General features: G+C 37.8%; 1 protein-coding gene across 1 annotated transcript in view; it reads left to right on the top strand.

Moving 5' to 3' along the window:
* wwox (WW domain containing oxidoreductase) overlaps positions 1-27575 on the top strand; it is a 409687-nt gene that overhangs the window by 22652 nt on the left and 359460 nt on the right. Inside the window, exon 5 of the mRNA XM_066714056.1 lies at positions 13246-13352. Within this exon, the coding sequence (XP_066570153.1) occupies positions 13246-13352 (107 nt within the window). The remainder of the gene's footprint in view (positions 1-13245; positions 13353-27575) is intronic.

The raw sequence follows: 27575 nt of genomic DNA, 5'->3' as shown, positions 1-27575 counted from the left end.
GCACTCTCTTAAAGGCAGTGCTCCTAATCTCAGTTTGTTACCTGTATAAAAGACGCATGTCCACAGAAGCAATCAATCAATCAGATTCCAAACTCTCCACCATGGCCAAGACCAAAGAGCTGTCCAAGGATGTCAGGGACAAGATTGTAGACCTACACAAGGCTGGAATGGGCTACAAGATCATCGCCAAGCAGCTTGGTGAGAAGGTGACAACAGTTGGTGCGATTATTCGCAAATGGAAGAAACACAAAATAACTGTCAGTCTCCCTCGGTCTGGGGCTCCATGCAAGATCTCACCTCGTGGAGTTTCAATGATCATGAGAACGGTGAGGAATCAGCCCAGAACTACACGGGAGGATCTTGTTAATGATCTCAAGGCAGCTGGGACCATAGTCACCAAGAAAACAATTGGTAACACACTACGCCGTGAAGGACTGAAATCCTGCAGCGCCCGCAAGGTCCCCCTGCTCAAGAAAGCACATGTACAGGCCCGTCTGAAGTTTGCCAATGAACATCTGAATGATTCAGAGGAGAACTGGGTGAAAGTGTTGTGGTCAGATGAGACCAAAATCGAGCTCTTTGGCATCAACTCAACTTTTCGTGTTTGGAGGAGGAGGAGGAATGACCCCAAGAACACCATCCCCACCGTCAAACATGGAGGTGGAAACATTATGCTTTGGGGGTGTTTTTCTGCTAAGGGGACAGGACAACTGCAGCGCATCAAAGGGACGATGGACGGGGCCATGTACCGTCAAATCTTGGGTGAGAACCTCCTTCCCTCAGCCAGGGCATTGAAAATGGGTCGTGGATGGGTATTCCAGCATGACAATGACCCAAAACACACAGCCAAGGCAACAAAGGAGTGGCTCTAGAAGAAGCACATTAAGGTCCTGGAGTGGCCTAGCCAGTCTCCAGACCTTAATCCCATAGAAAATCTGTGGAGGGAGCTGAAGGTTCGAGTTGCCAAACGTCAGCCTCGAAACCTTAATGACTTGGAGAGGATCTGCAAAGAGGAGTGGGACAAAATCCCTCCTGAGATGTGTGCAAACCTGGTGGCCAACTACAAGAAACGTCTGACCTCTGTGATTGCCAACATGGGTTTTGCCACCAAGTACTAAGTCGAAGGGGTCAAATACTTATTTCACTCATTAACATGCAAATCAATTTATAACTTTTTTGAAATGCGTTTTTCTGGATTTTTTTGTTGTTATTCTGTCTCTCACTGTTAAAATACACCTACCATTAAAATTATAGACTGATCATTTCTTTGTCAGTGGGCAAATGTACAAAATCAGCAGGGGATCAAATACTTCTTTCCCTCACTGTAGCTTAATTTCTGTTCTGGTTTGCATTGTGTTAATGAGGGTAATTCATTTCTGCTCTGGCACTCACTCAATGACAGTACAAAAGACAGCGCTAGTGTGACACTAAGTATTCTACAGATGTCTCTCACTAGCGATGAGCTTTTTTGTGGATCTGGAGGTTTCATTTGTAAAATACATTTTTCACAATTGCCACGAAATATGGCAGACTCGATGCAGGATATAATAAACTGCTGTGAGACTTTTATTATTGACTTTTAGGTTGCTGTAAGCTTATATAAGTAAATTACATATCCTTGACCATGATGTCTTCCTGGTTTCAGTGGCTTTAAAGTCTTCCACTATGTATGTCATTAATAGTCAGTTATTTAAGACTGGGACCCAGCTTCTCTTGATACTTTTGGGATTGTGAAGACTGCTGTTTAATTTTGAAGAAGTTTACCAATGCATGCGCTAAAACAATGTTGAGCAAATTTGTTTTGGTCAGTTCTGGACCTAATTTCTGGCTGTCCATCGTACTGAATCATTGTGTTACTCACACTGGGGAAAGTGAACGAGAACATGGCCATTGTGTTATCCAGAACAGAAATCCCTATCAGCAATTTGTTTGTGTCATGAACAATTCAGATAGTCCTGCACATGCAAGGTGTTAAAGGTATTTGTACTGTAGTGTCATTTATTGGTTTTTAATGATGGTGATGTTATTCCCCAGATTTCAAAAATGAAAACCTGAAAACAGGTCTTGGGGAAAAATGCAGACGACTAGATTGCTTAGGTATCCGATTAGAGACCTTTTGATCTTATTAGATCATAATGATGTTCATATTTTCTGTTAATCTTATGCAGGATACACTGTTTTAAGAAATGTAATGGAAGAGGGCACCCTTTCCTGTGCCTTGTACCACAGGTCATGAAGAGGTTGAATTTACTGAATAGCATGAACACCTAATTGCTTGCTTATAGTCCTGAATTAAATTCCATAGAACATCTGTGGGATTAACGGCAGTGGTAAGTCAGAAAGTGAGCACACCACTGCTCTTGCTGCTATAGAAACTATGCTTCAAGAGAAATAGCACAACATTTTTCTGACAATATGAAAAAGCACTGCAATAGCCATTCAGGCAAACGGTGCACGCTATTGAATATATGAATAGCTGGCTTTTGACATTTATTAATTGTCCCAATACTTAATTCATTGTCCTAAAACATAAGTAAGGACTAATTGAAAATAATGAATATATTTATACCATGTTTCATGTAAGAACATCTAGTTTAAGAAAAACCTTAATAGATTAATATTTCCCTCCTGGAACAGTGATCTTCTGAATATAAAATATTTGTATAACGTATCTCCTGGTGTATGTTAAGAATTCCTTCTACACCGCTTGGATGTATATCACTCAATCAATCTGAACTAAATTAAAAAAAATATTAAACACATAAATAATACATTCCTAAATCAATAAACAATGGTAACAATGCAATCCAACCAGACAGGCAAGATTCCCCTATTAAGAAAACATCTAGTTCAGGGAAATCCATAAGCATGGAAATTATAATAAGAAATTCTCCTGATATTTGGCTGCAAAGTTAAATCAATCACCCTTTACCAGAAAATTTGGATAGAATGGTGAAGAACGTTTATGATGTAAAAGAATGTTGAACTCTTCCCTTTGATTTTCTTCTATTAAAGTTCCTTTCAATTCTTGGAATAGACTGGAAAATGAAATAAAATCTAAATAAACAAGCGGGGAATTGCTGGAACTGTATTTGCTCTGAAACAGATCAGGAAGCAGGATTTCGTACTGAAGTCGAGAAAATGCAGGTCAGACTCAAGTTCTTATCCATGAAAACATTAAATCCTCATCATTCTAGACTTAATATATTAAAAAAACACTACAGTAGCAGAGTAAGTATTTTGTTGCTGTTCAGCCTGTGAAGTTTTAATATGCAGCTGGCACTTAGACAGCCCTCTGTTTTACCTGCAGCATGTGTTCCCAGCTTCCCAATTTTCCCCATGTGCCAATATTGGCATGTCTGCACTATTCTCAGGGGCTCGTCTTGCAACACTGCAGTCAACCAGATCAAGTGAACTTTAACTCTTTTTATGAAAGCACTTGGGATTTCGGTGGAAAGAGGGACAGGCGAGCAAATTGAGTTGAACGTGTATTTTGTTCTCGAGAGCACCTGTGAATCTGACTCTCTGAGATCAGCCTTTTAATCAAAACGAAATTCAAACCACATACAAAAAAGACACACAACATGCCAAATTAAATATGAAAATCGCAGTGCCAGACCAAATGACAGATTATATTTTAAAATCCTGAAGGTGGAAGTTTCCTATGATGAAAGCTCGTAATGTTGAGAGGTATGCCAGTAAATTAAAAAGACCTGTAATACTTAATTCATTTTCCCCCTATGCTTTAATGAGCAATGCTTTCCAAGTACAGCATATTATTACAGCACCGCACAACATCCTGCTAACATCCTACACAGTGGGCTGTGTGTAGCAATGTGCACTAGTTATAGAAAGTATCAGCTATAGTTAACTGTGCAGTTTTAATCATTCCAATAAATGTTAAGTCATTGTTTTTGAGGATTTGTAACATGGTAAATTAAATGTAAAATATTTACTTAGATATACATTTTATTATTTATTACCAAAGACTTTCTATGGCCTCCAAATTGGCTAATATTTTTAAACTCAAAGTAAAAGCAAACAAAACGCAAAATATTTACATTAAAAGGGTATTAAGGTTGATATTGTTCTATCCTAACACCACAGAGGATTTATATCATTCAAGTTTCTAATAAATAAGGCATTATTTAATATATTGACACTGTTTATCATATTTAATAAGCAAACCCTGACCGTTATAAACAGATGCAAAGATGATTTAATGTGTTATGCTATGTTTATCAGAAAAGTGATACAAATATTCTAAATATATACGAAAGTATCTCTATGATTGTGAATGAATATTTATTTCTGATTATGTGTCTAGATGGCGTGTAGATATTTACAGCGCTGGTGCCCCCCGTTGTAATCAGAATTGTAGTAGTTAATAGCCTTTGGCCCTGTTTCTACCCAGAACTGGAGAGTGACCCATTGCTGACCTTTTTTAATGTTCCACAGCTAGAACTCGTGAAAACAACCTTGTCCTGTTGTTCACCTTAAAAAAATTAATTTGAGCAGCGTCTCCATAACAAGCTACATAGGTGAAAGAGCACTGAGTGGCTTGTGTTGGAACATACAATCAGGTTACTTGAAAATTAATGTCAGGGCCTTATTATATTTATGAAACAATACATAGCTCAAATGCTGTTGTTGTTGTTAAATAAAAATATATACTGTTTATTTGGACTTCAGATGCAGTCTTGCATAAAACCTATTTTTCTAGTACAAGCACAATACTTCTCTGTGGTTTTATGGAAACAAGTGTGTGGGATTTAACATACAAAGTGAAGCATCCTTAAGTCATATTTGTTTTAATAGCAGACCGAGTGGTCTTATTTTTATTTTCAATCAGAAATTGATTAAATTCAAATAATTGGCATTGGCCATCTTCAGAAGTTTCGGTTCACTGAAGTAGCAAGCCTTAGAATAGTTCAATATATTTTCTTGAAATTCCACATTTATGACAATAATTAAATAAATTATGTTGATTATATAGTAGATTTATAAAATTCATAAATACATTTTACTGATGTCTCAAAGAGTCTGTGATTGCATCTTAAGATGACCTGGGAATTTTTTACCTGTTAAGATTCAAGGAGTTCTACCATTTGTGGTTTGATATCTAACCTTTTTGTGACCTTAATTCATTTTTCATTTTTTGGTCTATTTAAGGAACCTCAGGTCAAGCTCCCTTTCTGTGCTCCATGACCTCTGCCCAAGTGTTCAGTACTATATACTTTAAGTTCATGTCCTTTAAGAAAGCATTTACTTTTTCATGTTTAGTCTTATTTCAGTTATGGGTTGTTGTGATATTGACACACTGAAGTTTAGGCATAATTGGACATTTTGGAAGAATCCATGAATAAAACCACCATAAAAAAGCTGTATTTCATCATAAAAATAAATAAATCCTGACTTGCTGGAAGTCTAAACGTGTGATGACCCCAGTGTTACCCACGGAGTTTGAAAGGATGCAGACATGGTTTTGTATCCGGGAAATAAGTCTTAAGAGAAAGAAACAAAAAAGAAAAAGAAACCCAAAAAAAGAAAAAGAAAAACATACTTAAGTTGAACATAAGTTTCAGGAATAGTTTGATGTAGCAAGAATGTCTGACAACAACTTTTAAAATAAATTGTAAGGCATCAATAATGTGATAATTCTGCACCTGAACTGTTAAAAAAATCTGTGATTTTTAGAGACTTAAGTCTGATGCACAGTGTGATTTAAAGCTGTGATAGTGGAAAACAAATTAGCTGTTTCTTTCACGATGATAACCCTCACTCCTGTGGTGCACAGACATACCTGACATCTTCAGCATTTTCCAATATAAAAAAAAAAAAAAATCCCTAGGTTTCAAGTTAGGAGTTTGGGAAGCATCTTGCATCTTTGTCTTTTAAACATCTAAATTGAAATTTAGAAAATTCAGGAGGAATAGATCTGTTTCATCTTTGGCCTTACAAGTTTATGGAAATGCTGTGACAGATTATGTGTTCTGTTGGATAAATACTGGCTAAAGTGGGGTGTTACTTCAAGACTTCAAGAGTTGGTAAACTTGTAAACCTTTGAAAGAGGGAGCTGTGAGCTGTGGGAATTAGGTTTAATATAATTGTCGATCTTCACTTTGATTACCTGGAAATAATTGCATAAAGGACAGGAATTCATGCATGAAATGGCTGTAAAGATTCTCTCAACCAAACATTTTAACAACAATACATTTTACATCAATGTTGTCATTCTTTAATTCTAAATAGTTGTTCATTGAAATATAAAACAGAAACATAATCAGCCTTGTTTACCCTTTACAAATTTAAGGTTCAGTGTGACTGAGTTTTTTTGTATTTCGAATGTATAAATGGCTTGTGGAGAGTGACAGTGTGTGAGAGAGAGAGAAAGCGTAGAGAACAGGATTTCAATAATGGTACGGACTTGGACTTGGTTTTTGATAACGATTTCGGATTGGATTGTTTGCTGCTGTGTTTATTATTAGTTACATGTTTAGAGAGGAACCTGTTTAATGTTTAGGTAGGCTCGGCAAGGACCTAGGGGTTTATTTGGGTTTTGTATATCTATTTGTTTTGAGTACTCACACACTGTATTTAAATAAACCTTCACTTTTACACTATACGTCTTGCTGTTGTCCTGAGCCCTGGCTTTCAGAGTGCCAGCAGTACGTGCACTACCCCGACACTGCCACACCACAAACATTTGTTGAATACAATGGGACAGTATGCTAATACATACAATTCAACTCACACATTGTTTTGGTTTGTTTTCAAATTAAATGAACCATAACAATAGTTGCCTTGTTTTGGTTGTCGCATCTAAGTAAAAGCAGGATACAGGGGACACTTGACACTCATGCATGCATAACAACAATAGGTTGCAAATGCAACCCCTGTTATCTGAAAAAGGAAGCACTGCCCAAGGGGGAGGGGTTTCTGCACACTTCTGTAGGCACCCGATTGAAGACGTCATTCTATCAAAGCTGCCATTGGCCCCTGTGCTTGTCACTCAGAACAGGTCCCTTCCCACTTCCTGTTCTATAAAACGTGACGTCAGCGCAGGTTCGTCCTCTTTTGCCGGGAGCAGGACTCCCATGTGACCTTGGAACCCTTGGGTAACCCAAGGGGGAGGGGTTACTGTTTAACAAAACCGTCGCAAGGGAGGAGGCAGCGAGCTGATGAGGGAGCCTGCCCTGAGGTGTACCGCTAGGGGTCCTCAGCATCACAACTCCAGACATTAATCTCAGGGGCCCGGTAGGGCCGCACCTGAGCCGCCCAGGTGCTCTTACTGGGAACTGTCTAGAATCAGCATATACAAAGTGGGGCTACAGAGGTTAACTCTTACGTTCTCATCTTACAATAGCAAGGCCCGACTACTCGAGTAGTGCAGCTAGGAGCAAGGCCGTATCTACTTGCGCAATATCTGGTGCAGGCAATCAAGCAACTTGTGCGGCCTCCGTGCATTATAATGGCGGTGGATCCCTGATCCAATAGACGTAGGGCCACAGACCCAGTAAAAAAACACAGCATAATAAATAACCGGCTAGTCAACAGAGTAGCTGAGCTGAACAATAATATTCAATATATACTGTGTATATTGGCGACAGCAAGACCTTCATGCTGTTGGCGCGGCAGCACAGGACCATCCTTCTCAAGTGAATAGTACAGAGTGGAAGAGCTCCACTGTGCTGACAACTTTTTGTACTTTTTGATTTTGTACAAACAAACTATATACACCACGGGGTGCGGAAACAAATTCATGCGCCACCCATGGAACACAGGAGCAGTTTGACGGCTGCTGGTTAGATCGGCTAACGCAGGGCATCATGAGCTCTACTCTCCGACAAAGCCGACTCTCCTGCCCTGAAGAGAAAGGAGGAGGATGGACAGCCATCAACTCAATAGGCCTGTTGACCTGGAGACAGCACTTTCGGGAGGAATGCAGTGTTAGGCTGTAGCGTGACCCTGGTGCCATCTCCCGCAAAACGGACACACAATGGGTGTACAGACAGAGCGTGTAACTCGCTCACGCGTTTTGCGGAGGTGATAGCCAGCAAAAATGCAGTCTTAAGTGACACCAGCTTCAGCTCAGCTGAGTTCAGTGGCTCAAATGGGAAAGTGCATCCAACACTTCATCAAGGCGCCATGCGGGCAGTGAAGGGGTGCGAGGAGGCCGCAGCCGTCGTGCTCCCTTTAAAAACTGCACAGCCAGGAAATGAGACCCAGGGGGCTCGCCATCTATCCGGACATGATATGCAGAAATGGCCGCCAGATACAATTTGAGCGTGGCACTATATTAACAATTATTATTTTTTAAATGCTCTATTTGTAGCCAAAACTGAAACCAAAAGTGCAACCGGAGCCCCAGGGCATGGACAGAACAGAAGAGTCGGATTAGCTATCAATAATAACTAATACAGTACAAATAGAGACACAGACACATTAAACGGTGCTGAACAACATAGCTGTGAAGCCAACCAACAGATTCATAATTGTTAATAATAACAAAGGGTCTACTGCACAGAAGAAAGCTCACGTTCTCGGGTCCAGGGGAAATGGCAAAAGAGGACGAACCTGGATGTCACGTTTTATAGAACAGGAAGTGGGAAGGCACCTGTTCTGAGTGATGAGTGCAGGGGCCAATGGCAGCTTTGATAGAGTGACGTCTTCAATTGGGTTCCTACAGAAGTGTGTAGAAACCCCTCGCCCTTGGGAAGTGCTTCCGATTTGAAAGATAACACCTTTTACTTTTAATATTGCTAGGTATTCAAAAACTACATTTTGTTTGTTTTTTTAGCACTTGTAAAATGAACTGGTTATGCAAACGACTAGTGTACTCTTTGCATTACACCTAATAAGGTGTCATATAATATAATTCCATGCTTCACTTGTCAGAAAGTGCTTGAAATCCCACTTCAATTTGGAGTTTTAATGGATCTTACTCTTTAGTACTTGCCTTACAATTAGAGTTCACAGTTTTCATTTTAATGAAAATCAGATTAAAAATATAATCTAATTAAAGTTATTTTTAATCCATGCTATCACATCCTAACTGTCTCACGTTATGTGTCTTAGTTCCTTGGTGTCAGACTATAGCTTTACAGATGAGTGGCAGTATATGCAGACTATCAATCAGGGTTTTTTATTTTATTTTATTTTATTCGGTTTGTACAAATACAGTCGATTCAAGTATATCATGTATCATGTATCACATGTATCACATGTATCACAACCCTTCCAATGATGCAAGTCCCTATTGGGAAAAGAGAACTCCAGTATATTCCAGCTGCTTCCTCACTTTGCGTTAACTGTTGGTAGTATTCCATCTAGGTTGTACTTTTTAATTACCTTCAAGATCCATAAATGTGTAACCCGCAATGCTGAACTGTAAGGGCAAAATCCAGAACTTGAGGCTGTTAATTTGAATTTGTAATCAATATGCGTATCAGGAGCTTCGGGAATAACATAACTAGTCTGATATGTACTTGACCTTTACTTAAGTCAGAGAAAGACAACATAGGTTTCATAACAAAGACCATTTGAGGACAAGGTGCTCTTGGTGCAGTAGAATCCACAAAACCCCAAACCGAGAAAATAGTATTTTCTAGTTTTTTGCTAGGGTCATATGTGAGTCACTGTTAAGCAATATTGTTTGTATTTATTTTGCATATGATGGTAGGGACTGCAAAAAAGATCTATGAAACATACCCCTTTTTTTGGAGTGGGACACTTTTTTTGTTTTACAAGCAATAAGCACAATGTGACCTTTCTAGTTCTGAGTCCTGGGTTCAGTTGTGGTGCAGGGAAAGGAGACAAAATCCATGCTGTTTTGACAGCTGTGCAGGCTTCGTTCATGCTCCGTCCAAGTGGTCAGGTGTGTAAGCATCACAAAATTGCGAAGGCACTAGTGATCGCTTTTGTCATTCTGTGGTCTCTTTGGTTTAAAATAGAAACAGGACTGAACAAGCATAATGTGTAATTACTCTGACTGAGGGAGATGTAAGTCTTTCAGGTCATCTGTAGGCCAAGATAATATATTGCTATGGAAAGGTAACAAAAAAACAACATCTGCAGATATTATTTTCAAATGTACATTTGCACAAAGAGGAAATGAACATATTATAACTATATATTTTTATATATATAGGAGTGTGTGTGTCTATCTATGTATAATTAATGTATATGTATACACCGATCAACCATAACATTATGACCACTGACAGGTGAAGTGAATAACACTGATAATCTCGTTATCATGGCACCTGTCAGTGGGTGGGATATATTAGACAGCAAGTGAACATTTTGTCCTCAAAGTTGATGCGTTAGAAGCAGGAAAAATGGGCAAGCGTAAGGATCTGAGCGACTTTGACGAGGGCCAAATTGTGATGGCTAGACGACTGGGTCAGAGCATCTCCAAAACTGCAGCTCTTGTGGGGTGTTCCCGGTCTGCAGTGGTCAGTACCTATCAAAAGTGGTCCAAGGAAGGAAAAGCGGTGAACCGGCGACAGGGTCATGGGCGGCCAAGGCTCACTGATGCACGTGGGGAGCGAAGGCTGGCCCGTGTGGTCCGATCCAACAGAGGAGCTACTGTAGCTCAAATTGCTGAAAAAGTGAATGCTGGTTCTGATTGAAAGGTGTCAGAACACACTGTGCATCGCAGTTTGTTGCGTATGGGGCTGCATAGCCGCAGACCAGTCAGGGTGCCCATGCTGACCCCTGTCCACTGCCGAAAGCACCTACAATGGGCACGTGAGCATCAGAACTGGACCACGGAGCAATGGAAGAAGGTGGCCTGGTCTGATGAATCACGAGTTCAAGGTGTTGACTTGGCCTCCAAATTCCCCAGATCTCAATCCAATCAAGCATCTGTGGGATGTGCTGGACAAACAAGTCCGATCCATGGAGGCCCCACCTCGCAACTTACAGGACTTAAAGAATCTGCTGCTAACGTCTTTGTGCCAGATACCACAGCACACCTTCAGAGGTCTAGTGGAGTCCATGCCTCGACGGGCCATCTGGTTGCAGCCGTTGATAGATTCCTTTTTTCTGCCCCGTCCAGGTAGTGAAACCACTGTTCCTTTCACTTTGAACTTGCGAACTATGCTTCCAATGGTGTCTCTAGGAACATTCAGTGGCTTTGCTATCTTTTTGTATCCTGTTCCTTGTTTGTGAAGGTCGATAATCTCTTCTCTTAGCTTTTTGGACCATTCTTTTGAATTGATATTTCTAACATGCAGTCAAACGTGACACTCAACAAACCCCTAGCCAGTTCAGGTATTTCATGTGTTCTAGCTCAAGTACACCTGGTGCAACTAATGAAGCCCTTGATTAGTTGCATCAGGTGTGATTGAGACAACACCTGTTTTGCATATTTGTACTGTTGTGAGGGATTCTGTTTAGGGGGTTGAATAATTTTGAGACTGGAGAAGTCATTATAAATTGCATTTTCATTTGAATTTGTGGAAACCACTTTAAGCATTCGTTGTGTTGAGCTATTTCAATTGCTTTTGTTTGATTTGTTCATTGCAAACAGATGACAGTCTACATTTTGACAATAAATCTGATTTGCAATGGGGGTTGAATAATTTTGCTCACACCTGTACAGTGCCTTGCAACACTATTCAGACCCTCTCATAGTTTTCACATTTTGTTTCTTTAAAGCTTGCAGTCATGATGCTTTGAATTAGGAATTAATATATGTTACATACACAGCTTGCTCAAAGCTAACATTCAAAGCAGAACCAAAATGAAAGAAGTAAATAAGATAATTAAAATGAAAATTAAAGGACAACTTATGAGGTGAGTCTCTGTGAGGTTTCTTGGTCAGGACGAGCCCCATTATTTTCTTCAGCTGGAACTGGAAAGCTTGATAGAATTGAAGGAAAAATGTATGGAACAAAGTACAGGCAAATACTTGAGGAATACCGTGTATCGGTCTGCTAAAGACTTAAAACTCGGGTGAATCACTTTTCAGCACAACAGTGGTCCAAATCTACACTGTAGTGGCTAAATAATGATTATGAATGTCCTTAAGTTGCCCAATCAAAGTCCTGACTTGAAAACTGCTGCCCATAAGCAATCCCCATGCAAACCCAGTGTGGATTAATCTGTTTTTATTTATTCAGAGGATGTCCAATAAAAAACAATATTTAAAATGATTCTGAGAAAACCACAAGATTTCTACAGATTACTGATCCTTGGCAATGGCAGAATTAGACACTGAAGATAATAAACATTTGAAAATGGAATTTAAGGCGATTGAGGTAAACTTTAAAATAACTTAGGGTTCCTTTCAGTAAGTTATTGCTCTTTAAAAATCAATCATCTGTCGCCCATTCACCCCCCCCCCGAAAAAAAAAAAAAAAAAAAAAAAGGAATACTGCCAAACATCCAATAAATCTTGCTTGTAAATTAAGGTGGCTTTTGTAATAATGTACTTGATGAACCCATTTTCTGCCGGAAGAGCCTTGGTAGCAAGCCAGCTCTGAGATATATTTAAATATAGCTTTCAACAATATTTCAAATCCTTTTCCACAGACTGTAGCTTATCACTTTGTCATTGTTGTGGGGTCAAATGCTGACAGCATTAGAAGGACACAGACCTTTATTAATAACATCAATCATAGAGTCCATAAAAATAGAAAATAATCTTCAGTTTTACACGGTACATTTTGTGTGTTATGATCAAAATTACTTTTCTTATATTAATTTGACATCACTTAAATTTTCCCCAGACAGACTAATGTATAGCATTAGTATGACAATATGGACAATATGTTGTTGGAAACAACAGAAAACCATCCATAGAAAAGGATACAATTTCAATTCTGTAATTGAAACTTTTATATGTTAAGAAACTACATCATCAAGAGTCTCTTCCACTTTGAATTTACTGATTTCCAGCATTACCTTCTCAACATTACTTTTAGTTTATCTAAGTAGTTTAATCAGTTTCAAGCCTTTTTAATGTAATCGGTATCACTATTTATTTATTTTTGTATACAATTTCATTTTTACGTCACAGCCTATAGCTTTTTATGCATTTTATGAATACTACAGTAATATCTCAAATGTACATATGGATGCTAACTCAATCTCCTAGCTCCCTCCCTTCATCTTTTGTGTTTATGGTCTCAACAAGTATGTGAATATATATATATATATATAATTTTTTTTTTAACAAAAACAATCTTATAATTAATCATTTTAAAACGTTGCTCTTCTTTTCTGTTTTCCTTGCAGGTTATGAGACCGCAAAGTCTTTTGCTCTCCACGGAGCCCATGTTATCCTGGCCTGTAGGAACAGCACTCGAGCCACTGAAGCGGTCAGCTCGATCACGGCAGAATGGGTGAGTCTGGAATACTGTTCGGTGAAACACAGAGCCATGCGTTTTATGCAACATGCTTTTTAAGGCTGCGCTTCATTCCTCCCTGCTCAAGGTGGCCATGTAACCTGCTTAATTAAACCACTGATTGATTAATAATCTCAGGATTCATTTAATCATCTCAATTACTCTTTCTATTAAAGCATATTGACACATTGATTAAGCATCATCAGCTGACGACATTTATTTAAAGGGACATGCATCAATTAACAACAACTTCAAAAATATGTATGTCACTGATTTTATAACATCAATGCTGTAAACATATTACAATGATATCAATAATAATAATACAAGGCATGAAAGAAATATCGTCAGTTGGTTAACCCTGCGTTCTGACGTTGTTCTGTAAAATCTTGGCCATAACAAACACTTCTTTCAGCGTGTACATCATTGTCAAAACTGACAAATATATCTTAGCCTTTTTAATGTTAACTTGTGAAATAATTCTTCAGATTTTATGCAAACTAATTTTAAACTTTGCACATCTGTAAGCAATTTCTGGAGGTCCTTCAACACTGCAGTGTTTGGTGAAAATTGCATTTCTTTTTCCACGAAGCCTGCGTAAAACAGGATGTATTTGGATTGATCTTCAGGAGCAGAATTCCAAGTGCTCTATTGTGTTGTGCACGGCTCGGGGAGAAACTTTGATCTTATGTGCTGCCAGTGTGAGCACAGGTCGGGGGGCATTTTATGTGTAAAATACATACTTGTTGGATTTGCTTGTGTTAGGTGGTCTTTAAAAAACTTTGTTCTACCCGGGCAATGCACAATATTTTGAACGGTTGCAAGCAGCTTGTCTACTTTCAGAAAATGATTTGCCCAGATATTCCTAGGAGTATTAAGTGTGCATTACAAGCCAAATACCGAAACATTTCCAATACTTGCCAGGTCTCAAATATCAGCCGGTCTCCAATAGTCGCTGGGTTGATTTGCATAATCATGTAATCAAAAGCCGGTGTCTAATAAATGCCGGGTTACGCATCTTTCTTGTTTTCAGTAAATATACACTCACCTAAAGGATTATTAGGAACACCTGTTCAATTTCTCATTAATGCAATTATCTAACCAACCAATCACATGGCAGTTGCTTCAATGCATTTAGGGGTGTGGTCCTGGTCAAGACAATCTCCTGAACTCCAAACTGAATGTCTGAATGGGAAAGAAAGGTGATTTAAGCAATTTTGAGCGTGGCATGGTTGTTGGTGCCAGACGGGCCGGTCTGAGTATTTCACAATCTGCTCAGTTACTGGGATTTTCACGCACAACCATTTCTAGGGTTTACAAAGAATGGTGTGAAAAGGGAAAAACATCCAGTATGCGGCAGTCCTGTGGGCGAAAATGCCTTGTTGATGCTAGAGGTCAGAGGAGAATGGGCCGACTGATTCAAGCTGATAGAAGAGCAACTTTGACTGAAATAACCACTCGTTACAACCGAGGTATGCAGCAAAGCATTTGTGAAGCCACAACACGTACGACCTTGAGGCGGATGGGCTACAACAGCAGAAGACCCCACCGGGTACCACTCATCTCCACTACAAATAGGAAAAAGAGGCTACAATTTGCACAAGCTCACCAAAATTGGACAGTTGAAGACTGGAAAAATGTTGCCTGGTCTGATGAGTCTCGATTTCTGTTGAGACATTCAGATGGTAGAGTCAGAATTTGGCGTAAACAGAATGAGAACATGGATCCATCATGCCTTGTTACCACTGTGCAGGCTGGTGGTGGTGGTGTAATAGTGTGGGGGATGTTTTCTTGGCACACTTTAGGCCCCCTAGTGCCAATTGGGCATCGTTTAAATGCCACGGCCTACCTGAGCATTGTTTCTGACCATGTCCATCCCTTTATGACCACCATGTACCCATCCTCTGATGGCTACTTCCAGCAGGATAATGCACCATGTCACAAAGGTTGAATCATTTCAAATTGGTTTCTTGAACATGACAATGAGTTCACTGTACTAAACTGGCCCCCACAGTCACCAGATCTCAACCCAATAGAGCATCTTTGGGATGTGGTGGAACGGGAGCTTCGTGCCCTGGATGTGCATCCCACAAATCTCCATCAACTGCAAGATGCTATCCTATCAATATGGGCCAACATTTCTAAAGAATGCTTTCAGCACCTTGTTGAATCAATGCCACGTAGAATTAAGGCAGTTCTGAAGGCGAAAGGGGGTCAAACACAGTATTAGTATGGTGTTCCTAATAATCCTTTAGGTGAGTGTATATATATATATATATATATATATATATATATATATATATATATACACCAATCAGCCATAACATTATGACCATGTGCCTAATATTGTGTAGGTCCCCCTTTTGCCTCTAAAACAGGCATGGACTCCACTAGACCTCTGAAGGTGTGCAATGGTATCTGGCACAAAGACGTTAGCAGCAGATCCTTTATGTCCTGTAAGTTGCAAAATTATTCAACCCCCATTGCAAATCAGATTTATTGTCAAAATGTAGACTGTCATCTGTTTGCAATGAACAAATCAAACAAAAGCAATTGAAATAGCTCAACACAACGAATGCTTAAAGTGGTTTCCACAAATTCAAATGAAAATGCAATTTATAATGACTTCTCCAGTCTCAAAATTATTCAACCCCCTAAACAGAATCCCTCACAACAGTACAAATATGCAAAACAGGTGTTGTCTCAATCACACCTGATGCAACTAATCAAGGGCTTCATTAGTTGCACCAGGTGTACTTGAGCTAGAACACATGAAATACCTGAACTGGCTAGGGGTTTGTTGAGTGTCACGTTTGACTGCATGTTAGAAATATCAATTCAAAAGAATGGTCCAAAAAGCTAAGAGAAGAGATTATCGACCTTCACAAACAAGGAACAGGATACAAAAAGATAGCAAAGCCACTGAATGTTCCTAGAGACACCATTGGAAGCATAGTTCGCAAGTTCAAAGTGAAAGGAACAGTGGTTTCACTACCTGGACGGGGCAGAAAAAAGGAATCTATCAACGGCTGCAACCAGATGGCCCGTCGAGGCATGGACTCCACTAGACCTCTGAAGGTGTGCTGTGGTATCTGGCACAAAGACGTTAGCAGCAGATTCTTTAAGTCCTGTAAGTTGCGAGGTGGGGCCTCCATGGATCGGACTTGTTTGTCCAGCACATCCCACAGATGCTTGATTGGATTGAGATCTGGGGAATTTGGAGGCCAAGTCAACACCTTGAACTCGTGATTCATCAGACCAGGCCACCTTCTTCCATTGCTCCGTGGTCCAGTTCTGATGCTCACGTGCCCATTGTAGGTGCTTTCGGCAGTGGACAGGGGTCAGCATGGGCACCCTGACTGGTCTGCGGCTACGCAGCCCCATACGCAACAAACTGCGATGCACAGTGTGTTCTGACACCTTTCAATCAGAACCAGCATTTACTTTTTCAGCAATTTGAGCTACAGTAGCTCGTCTGTTGGATCGGACCACAAGGGCCAGCCTTCGCTCCCCACGTGCATCAGTGAGCCTTGGCCGCCCATGACCCTGTCGCCGGTTCACCGCTTTTCCTTCCTTGGACCACTTTTGACAGGTACTGACCACTGCAGACCGGGAACACCCCACAAGAGCTGCAGTTTTGGAGATGCTCTGACCCAGTCGTCTAGCCATCACAATTTGGCCCTTGTCAAAGTCGCTCAGATCCTTACGCTGCCCATTTTTCCTGCTTCTAACACATCAACTTTGCGGACAAAATGTTCACTTGCTGTCTAATATATCCAACCCACTCATAACTCATAATGTTATGGCTGATCGGTGTATATAGGTGTATATTTGTATTGCTGTTAATTGTAGTGATTGAACTAACTGTCAATTGTGCATTAGCAATGCATTAATTAAGTATAATGTTGATGGTTTTGTTTAAAGCGTATTTCCACAGTTTTGTTGAAGTGTTTATTTAGCGAGAGTTCAAAGTATATCGAATCTTAGACTGCTTAGAATTACCAGTATCTTGTTTTCAATTCAGGGTGTAGTTCACCATACATTTAATGTTGTTTGTTTGCATCTTTGGAAAGCAAATTATTAAAAAATAATAATAGTAATAAATAATAATAATAAAAGCCAGGCCTGTTAGCTTACTTGTTCAATGAAGCAATGTTTCCAGGTTCTTCTTACCCTGCATGAGTCTGCAATATCTTTTTAATTATGAATGTTTAATACAATCGCCGGTCTCCTACAATCGCTGGTCTCCAATTGACGTGGGGGCTTCTTGCAGTTATTTGAAAGAAACGCCAGGGGGCGTTTAATTGAAGTTTTACGGTATATAGATTTTAAACCTTGAAGCATGTCATTGTATGCATTGATCATGTAACTAGGATTATTGGAGACAAATCCAGTCATGTTATTAAAATGCATAAGATTTGATAACGCCGCCGTGTCACAGATGAGAAATTCACAGAGTGCAGATTAAGTGTATCAGCAAATATTACTTTCAGTTTAGAGATATTCAGTAGTCCTTTTCCATCTGCAGGTACACTTTCAGATATCTTTACCATTTGTACAATTTACATCTTGGGGTAGATATTCCTTTATCAATTCTCCTGGTGTAGAAATTGCTCCCGCATTTATTGGATGTTTGTTCAGAAAAACAAAATTGTCAGTGTTCAAAACTTTCTTACCCTTGTGTTTTGGAGATCATTTAATTTCAGCCTTTTGTTTTCTTTTTTTTTTTTTTTTCCTCTGATGATAAATGTTGGTCTGTGGTTGATTTTTGAGTGTGATCTAAAGACAAATGATAGGTTGTGCAAAATAAATCATATCCATCGTTGTAGAGAATACCAAATGTATATTGTTGCATGAGTTAGCTCAATGAAATGCTTTTTGATTGCGATGTTTTTGACTACATGTTTAAGTCTCTCGCTCTTTCTTTTAATGCATCAATTTATTACACTACCATTTGTACTAATCGTGATTAGTCTTTTTTTTTCCTAATTAGTGAAAGCACAATTGCATATTTAATTGTTAATTAAATTACTTTTTAGGAGGCTTAGGGGACAGGGCATTACAATTAAATTACTACTGAAAAATATGACACATCATGATATTGTCATAATTCTTTTCTCAACTGTATGTGAAGAAATAGTACTCAACTCAAAACCAGGGCGTTGCACTTTTCTCGACTTTGTAACCAGTATTTCCGGCCTGCAGCGCCAAAAGGACGATATAGGCTCCTCTTTAAACCACTTCTTGAGAAATGAGCAGTTCCTCTTGAGGAAGGAGCTTCCTACTCAAGTCACTCCTGCCCTTCCTCACCTTGTAAAAGCATAGGGCTTAGCCCCACAGCAGAACACCCACACCAAGAACAGCATGTTAAACTGTGGCCTTTTTAGAATGAGAGCAAAGACAATTTGTCAGTAACAAAAAGCCTTCTCACATCCCCCCATCCCATTTAACTATACAGACATATAAAAGGAACATGTCTACCTGTATGTAATACACTGTATTATTCATTTAAACTAACAATGCTCTGGGGCTTGACGCATGCACAGCTTGTAGGGAATTTCAGGTTTTAAGGTGTCTGCATCCCTGGGAGCCCCATCTGTTTTTTTTTTTTGTGGCCACAGATTCTCCTTCTTTATAAAATGCTGCCAATAGTACGACTATTTCATGTGAGTGTAAGCGCCTCAATGTTTACATGCTTGTACTTGGATTTCTAGTTTAGTTGGTGGAAAAGTGGAAAACAGGTGGAGAGAGTCCTGACCGATAGTAATTGTATCAGGGATTTCACAAGATGCAGTGCATAACCAGCTGAGTACTGCCCACGGATTGGATGGTCATGAAGTTGACCAGGTGTTCTTCATCTACAGTAGCCCCTATGTCTTAACGTGAGCCTCCAGTGTTATAAGTGAGAGCTGCAATAGTCCTTCCTGCACTGATAGGTCACTGGTGTTTGCACTGTGGACATGGAGTTCGTGAGGTTTGCTTTTGTGAATTCTGATTCTATGCCTTTTGTTTAAGGTTGGCAGACAATAATTGTGGTATGTATGATTGGTTCTCTTGATAGTTTACACACCCTCCCTGTCTTTACTCACTTAAAATGTTCTCGATACTGAATCACTGTTCAGCTAATTATAACATCAAATTTGATTATCGATTGAAAATTTATAAATTAGAATAGTTTTATGATCAATATTAATTAAACTAAACAAATCACAATGAAGGATTTGGATACCTTCATCTACAACTGTTTCTTATGTTTCCCATAGCATGTTTGTTATAGCCATTTTGGTGTTTGTTCCTACAATTGTCCCTCTTCCTGATGAGCAGAGCTATACATGTGATTTGTTAGCATAATGAAAATGATTATTTAATTATCATTAAATGCTGCATTATATTTTCCTCTTCTATGGTTCTTTGACTGTCTCATGAAATGACTTGGTACAGTACAAAAATGCTTTGAGTGGTCACTGTGAATCATCCTGTATTAAAGTAAAAGGAAAGATCGATTGAAAATGAATAATCTTAATTAGCTTTAATTGATTTGTATTATGGGATGTCTTGCCCACCCGTAGTGTGGAAGGTGGTTTTCTGTCACATATATCCCATCAGTGAAGATAACAGTGCCAGCCTTTAGCAATGGAAAAAAACGATAAATGATCATTTAAAAGTGTGTCTTAATAAACTGAAAACTAAGCATTGTTTCATTGAAAATTATAGAACAATAATAATATAAAGGGTTTGTAAATAGAAATGGGAATATCTTACATCCTTTTGACTAGCTGGCTGTAGTAGTCTATATTGTTTTTTCTTAATATTGAATTACTTAAGTGTGTCAAGTTTTATTATATATACTATAGATTATTATTAATACTAATATCTTATTATCAGTAGTAGTAGCATGAATAATAATTGAAATACATATTATTTACGTATTTGACTGATTCCTTAATGTATTTAGCATACAAGGCATATAGTAGAAAACAACATGTCATGTTTTTGTTTTCTTTCTTTCTCACAAATGGTCAAAAGAGCACCTGCATACAGTGGCGTGAAATAATTTATTGAATAAACATCATCATACTTGCAGCCACAACCCTGGTATCCCTAGAAATAATGAAAAAAAGTTGCTTCTGCCTATGTGCAGGCATCATGGTTGATGACCGTTAATGTCTATTAATCACAAGTTTGAGTTTGAGCAGCAGGTATGAACCCGGACTTTCTCTTTACCCAGTCCTGTCTGTCCACATAGTTTATTTTACACTGTGGTGATCGAGTCGTGTAACATACCTCTTGTGAGGGCAAGGGGAAAGTGATCTTAGTAATAGCTATTGTTATTGGGAAGTGTAGGAGTAGGGGGGTGCTAATTAACTTTGATTATTGCACTAATATTATGGCACTTTGACACTCACACAGATTTATGACTCTGGGAAAATAAACAAATGAAATGCAGGTGCTGGAGCAGAAAGAATAAGCTATTACAGAACTTTAATTACAAGGAACCTGGGGCTGAGAGAGAATTAGTTGATTAATTACAGGATGCTTACAGATTACAGTGAATCGTAAGCATTTTAACCAACAAAAATATATATAATAAAAGAAAGCTGGTGCCAGTTTGACTAATTTACCATCGCTGACAATACTACAATCCATCTTGGCATGTTTAACAAATGTTCTGGTCGCTGTTAGGTATTTTATAGGGACCTGAGCCCTCTGGTTTAAATAATGAATTTCAGATACCATGACAGCTGTTTATTTCTGCCTTATGCCTCTAAAGGAGCTGTAATCCGGCTTTCAATATTCTTTCCCTGGCAATTATGGTAGTTTAAATCATTTTAAGTGAAATAGGAGCAATCCCTTACATCCATCATTTCCATTTCACCTAATAAATAAGTGAACTCGTATGAAATAATAAAATAAATATGACATGGTTGACAGTGTTTTGGGAGAACCTTAACCAAACCTATTCAAAAGCTGTGAGGCAAAAGCATTTGGAAGATAGGGATGCTATTGAAGTGTATTTGCTGTATATTTTGTCAAATAAAAATGCATTTAAAGTGAAAAGGGAACAGAATCTATGCATTCTAAGTACATGATTGAATGTAAAGATACATATTCTGATATGCACAATAGATGTACATGCTTAAAAATGTGCTTGTTACAGGAGATTTCAAGTGAAAGTCCTTCCTCAGCTGATGTGACAGAAAGCACAGCTTAAAATATTTATTTTATCTTTTCAATCCTATATTTTTATACACTGCAATTAGACACCCACTCTGACTCATGTGTTTATGTGTGTTTTATTACATCCATCTTCATTTTCAATTAATCTGACAATGCATCACAAAGATTCTCTGATACAATACATTTTACTGGAAAGAGATTGTAAATCTAAACAGGAGCTCCAGGAGAAGACAAAGAATCGGACATGAAACTTTCACATCCATTAAGGACATTTCCTTGCCTTTTGAGCTCCTGCAGCTAGAGTGTTTTTTATATTTTTTTTAAAGAAAGAAAGTGTCATTTAAAACATGATGGATGTATTATTATTTTTTTCTTTCCTCCCACATTTAAATAAAGGTTAAAAGGACATAAGCAATTATTATTATTTTGGAACGCTTTGTACAAAACAGCCTCATATCTACTTCCAGGATGTGTTTCTAAATCCCATGCTTGATGCCAACAGAACAGTTGTTATCATGATAGTGTTGAACCTTTGCTCTTCAGTGAACACAACACTCAGTTTAAAGTTAGGGGAACCCAATGTGTAAATAAATGATTTGCAGGAAGACTTTTTTAATTATTATTTTTGTACCACATTTCAGAGTCTGCTGCACCTTTACTAACTCTGGATAAACTCTGAATTACTGTTTTGTACAAAATACAAATCTAATAAAACTATACTTTTTTTTTTCTATGCTTAGTGTAGTTTTTTTTTACTTGAAATCAATGCAGATCATATTTGTTACTGGGGTCAGTTTCTGAATTGCTATCTAGTCCTGCTAATGCACATTGTTAAACCTGCACTGTACCGATGTAGTGCAATAGTCACAGAGTGGATACGTTTCACAATCTGCCTAATGCATCTGTTTGTGTACTCAGTAGCCTACAATTTGGTTCACACAGTAGTGCCATTTTCCCTCAGTGTGAAAAGTTTAGAAAACATATGAGGAGCCATTTCCTCTCCATAAGTATATTTAGCTTCTTTGGCGGAGATCTAAAAGCATCTTTGCTGGTTTCTGGTGTAGAATTTTTGGAACGACTTTCACCTCTCAGTTTTCACTCTCTGTTGAATTTAGGAATGGTCGGCTATCTGTGATATCTGCGGAAAAGACAGATATTGCTGGGCATAGCGCTGCCTGTGCCCTGAAGGATGTAGGAGCCATGGTTATCAGTGAACATGTATCCTGCGTGTGCAACTAAGAAATGTGCATTCTGTTCCTCGGCCATGTCAACAAGGAAATAAGAATTTCCTGAAGCTCGTGATCTGTTGCTAGGGTGCACTGGAGTCTGCCAGGACAGAATCTCAACACCACATGGTGTAGTACAGCCACTTTCAGTGTGTTTTCTATGTCACACACTAAAACTGACCAGACCAACCACTGTCTCCCCCAAGAACATGAGTCTCTGAAATGACACTTCACTTCTGTGACATGTGGGTCTTTAAATTATCGTCCTAGTGTTTTATCTGGATTAGTGAATAATCTTGTGGATGTCAGAAGTTTTAAATACCTCTTTCTAGTCATTACATGAACTGCAATTCATTATTTTGTATTTTCTTAAAAATACACATCCATTAAAGCACATTTTGATTCAATTGTATACATGTTGTCTGAAGTTACATATCCTGTTTAAAGTAGCCTACCACCCTAGCACAGCCACAGACTACACTATAATCAGTCAAGTACTAAGATGGATAACACTAAAGCTCATCATCTTCTAAAGTTTGATAAATAATGTAATGCTGTTTAATGGTTTTATTTTATTTATCTTTCATGATGACTCACACATTTTACATACACGCATTTGCCATTTCAAGTCTTATTTCTAAGGTCACCGTTCAAAATGGTCACTATGAAAACTGGAATTCAGAATTTGCTGCAAATGATCAGAACCGACTGTCTGTCTAAAGCGCACAGATTCATATCCTGCGTAGTTTGTGCTCTAGGTGGAGGTGCTTGCCTGCCAACACAATTTTGTGCTGTAGTATAAACTGCCAACAGTATCGTATCAGATGGCAGCGGATGGTTTCTGGTGATTACACAAAATTCAAGGTGGTCCTGCAGGATATTAATGTATTTAGTTTTGTTTGTTAATTTTCCTTCCACACCAATGAAGACTGAGTAACCTTTTCTGTAGTTTAAATTCACTGATTTTTATTGATGCATGTTTTATGTTATTTAAGCCACCCCTCACAATTGAGTTGTTTCAGAATGGATAGCATTTCTGCCTCAAATATATTTTTGAATGTGGCTTTAACATTCCCCCCCATCAACAACTATAACATGTTTTTAATTTTTTGTACTTGTAGCAGGCTATAGCAAGATGCATACTATATCTCACACAGTAGCAGAATTTTTACAAATTGTACACAGCTCTTTAAAAACAGTTTAAACAAATATATTGATTCTGATCTTTTTAAAGTATTATCCTTTTCTTCCAGACACAATTGCTTTAAAGACTTAAATACATGGACCAGTTCATGCTATATTGTAGGTATTTTAGGCCATGCCTAGAGACCATAGTTCACTAGTAAGGCAGTGGTAGAAGTACAGTTTTGTTAATTACATTCTCCCTAACATTAGCTTTAACTGTAGGTCAGCTTTGTAAAAACGGAAGACCTATGAAGTACAGATTTAAGATTTAAAGGGTTAAAAGTTCGCTTTCCTTTTTTTTTGACTAGCCTTGAGTGGAGGAAATGAGAAATTTGGAGTCCTGATTTATTTTAATCAGGAAGGAATTATCGAACATAAATCTCTTCTGGAGTAGAGAAATGGCCTTTAAGCAGCCAAAAAAAAATAAAAAAATTATCAATACCAAAGAAAAGAGGAATGATTGTTCCAATTCACTGCTTAATTGACTTAAAAGCCTAATGAAAAAGTAGTGTAGGGCTGTTTGTACACACTGATTCTAAGCAACACTGCACAATTTGAGTATCCCCTCTTGTTTTATACCATCCAGTTAGGTATAAAATTACATTATTTGAAAATGATTAACTTCTCCAATATGCATGGCCATTTGTTTTTAGGAAAATCATAGTCTTTCACGTTACAGAAATAATTTTCTTCTCAGTAGAGCAATCTTTGGGATTTAATTTGGTATCTTGCTAGGATAAGAGAGATGCAGCTATATAAAGTTTAATTAAACCGTTTTAATTACTGACATGTTACATGCATCCTGAAACAGATATATAGGCTAACTGATAGATAAACAAAAAGGACATATCAATTAAATTGTGGAGTGTGTTTTAAAATACAGCACAAACACATTAGTATTTAACTATAGCAATTTTTATTTTGATAAGTATCTCACTTTCTTATTTACTATGTTTTTGTATTCTTCATTGTATTTGAAATCAGAGTTTTTGGTTGGATACTATTAGAAAGCAAAACAAACGCATATCTCTGTCACTACTATTTGTCAAAACTAATTGGAAGCTTTCCTAGTTGTTGTAGTCCATGCTATGTGATCTCATTCCAGCACAGCAAGAAAATGAGCAAACATTCGAGGAAGAGACAGCTAGTTTGGTTAGGAACTCCCACCCAGCAGGGCAACTGGGAGCCTTTTCTTTATGATGTCAGCATTTGATCATCTGTCCTTTTTGTTTATCAAGTGGTTGCAATGGTGAGCTGTATTTTGAAAAAGAACATTCCAAGTAAAAGAGATAGAACTGGGAAAATAAATCAGCTAAGAGCAAAAGGTCAGTCCTCTACCCAGACCCCACTTTAGATGTGACGATCAGTTTCAGTTGGGCTTTCATTTCAAAATATTTTTAAAATCAACATAGGTGTTTTTTGTCACTCAAAGTATTATCAACAAACATTATACTCCCAAATTCAATTTCTTTTCTTTTCTTCACATTTGTTGGCATTTGATCATAGAAAACACAATTTAAACCCATATTTTTGCATACAGTCGTAGCCTGCTGCTTTTCTACGCACTTCATATTGAGTTGAAAACAAGATATCTTTTATATCAGACTTAGTAGTGTTTGTATGACAAAGATTTATAGAGGATTTGTAAATGCTGATACCTTCCAGATGGAGAACATACCACTATTAGGGATATTTGTGTATAAATGACATTCTCTTTATATATTAAAAATCATATCATTGCCTGGGTCATCATAGAAGGAAACAAAACAACTGCAGCTGTGCAGATATTCTGAATGTGAAGTCCCATCAGTGTGAAAATCACACTCACAATTTAACCTCTTCTAACAGCTTTTCAGCACAGTGCAACAGAAGCCATGTTCACATGCTAAGTTATAAAAGTTACAGGAGGAGGACCCCTTATACATACATTTTTAAAGTAGAGTGGAGTAGAGTTTCTTGTAATATATTTATTCAAGAAATATGGTTTGTAGGAGTGAGTTAACAAATGTTGTTCACACTTAAGTACTATTTTTTTCATTATTTTTTTTTTTAGCTGGAGCCACTGTGACAAAGCACAACACTTCTGCTTTAGTGTCTGTAACAGTTCAAATGAAGAATAAACACTTCAACCTCTAATGATTATTTTTTCTCTTTCTTAAAACAGCTGTCATGGGACATAAGATTTTACCTTGTGATGAGTTGTTGAAACTCTTGGCTGAATAGGCATTTTTTCATTAGAAATGTTGTGTTGGAATGGTGATGGTAGTAATGCAAACGGTTATTAGTCTTTTGCAGCTTGGGGAGTTGAGAGCAGATTTTGGCATCAGCTGTGGTTGGAGCTAGTCTTGGCAATAGGTTTGGGCCTATTTACGGCTTTTAACAGAAATCTGATTAACGAAGACATTTTAAGCAGAATGACCTGAAAGAGAGAGAAATGGGAAATAGACTGAAAGCCAAAAGGAACAGAAGCTTTCATTAAATCAGCAATCAATGCCAAAGCCCCTCAGCGTTAAAGTAAATAAATACATTACAAAGCAGCTCCTTTATTTGTTGAAAATACATTTGGCTGAGATTCATGAACAGGGTACATGATAAAAACATATTCACTTGTGTCTTAACCTTCAATTTTGATTGCAATATTTAGAGTAACTATAAGCTGTGGAATAGAAATGAAATTTGAGATTTTCATTAAGAGTTCACTAAATGTGTGTGTGTGTGCTTATTGAATATTAAAAAGAAAACATACCAGCATGCCCTATTTTGAAATCTATAAAAAAGGTACCTTTGGTATCAGTAAGGAATAAAAGGACTATAAAAACATGCCAGATATATTAAAACTTAATTCATTAGTGACTTACAATATTATGTGAACATATCCATTTTATCAAAATTTGTAAAAGATCATGTGTCAGATTGGTCTTGATGTGACCTATAAAGATATTAACATTCAAAGTAGTATGTTCCATTGTTTTCTTCATAATAGATGGTATCTTCTAGTTAAAATACCATATCCTGTTTCACAGTGATTTTTCTTCACCCTCACTCTTAGCAATAATACCAGACAGGTCAAAGTTTATTTATTTATTTTTTTATCCCCCATATAGTTCATGCGCCTGAATTCTTTAATGTCCGCAGTCATGTTTTAAAATTGATTTCATAATAACAAATGAAATTCCATTTTTTAAATGTTCGTCTCTTCAGCCTTATTCTTGAAACAATCTGAAGTATACTTCTCATTTATAAAATGTGTATGACCTTTAAATTGACACCTAATTTATGTTATATTCCACACAGGATTATGGAGATGTTGGTATTGCATAGTACCCTGAAATTTGAAAAATTTTCTTCCGACATATTTTTTTATTTTACTTTTATTGCTTTTAAGTACTTTGACAATAGATTTGTATCCATTTGCAATGCATCGGTAGGTGTATCTTCTTATACAAGTAGTATTACATAATTTTAAATTATAACTTTGCCTTACAGGTAAGATAGTGTTGTTAAAATTTTATTTTGCATGATTTGTTTTTGCAACTTAGCTTCGTGTAACTTTTTAACCTCTCTGGTCTAATAAATTATACCTGTCAAATGCTCCCGCCCCCCCAATTTCCGAAATTGAGAGAATCTGCAA

Source organism: Amia ocellicauda, chromosome 9 (assembly GCF_036373705.1).
Source record: "Amia ocellicauda isolate fAmiCal2 chromosome 9, fAmiCal2.hap1, whole genome shotgun sequence".
NCBI lineage: Eukaryota > Metazoa > Chordata > Actinopteri > Amiiformes > Amiidae > Amia > Amia ocellicauda.
The sequence above is the reverse complement of the archived record's forward strand: the minus strand, read 5'-3'. Positions and strand labels throughout refer to the sequence as shown.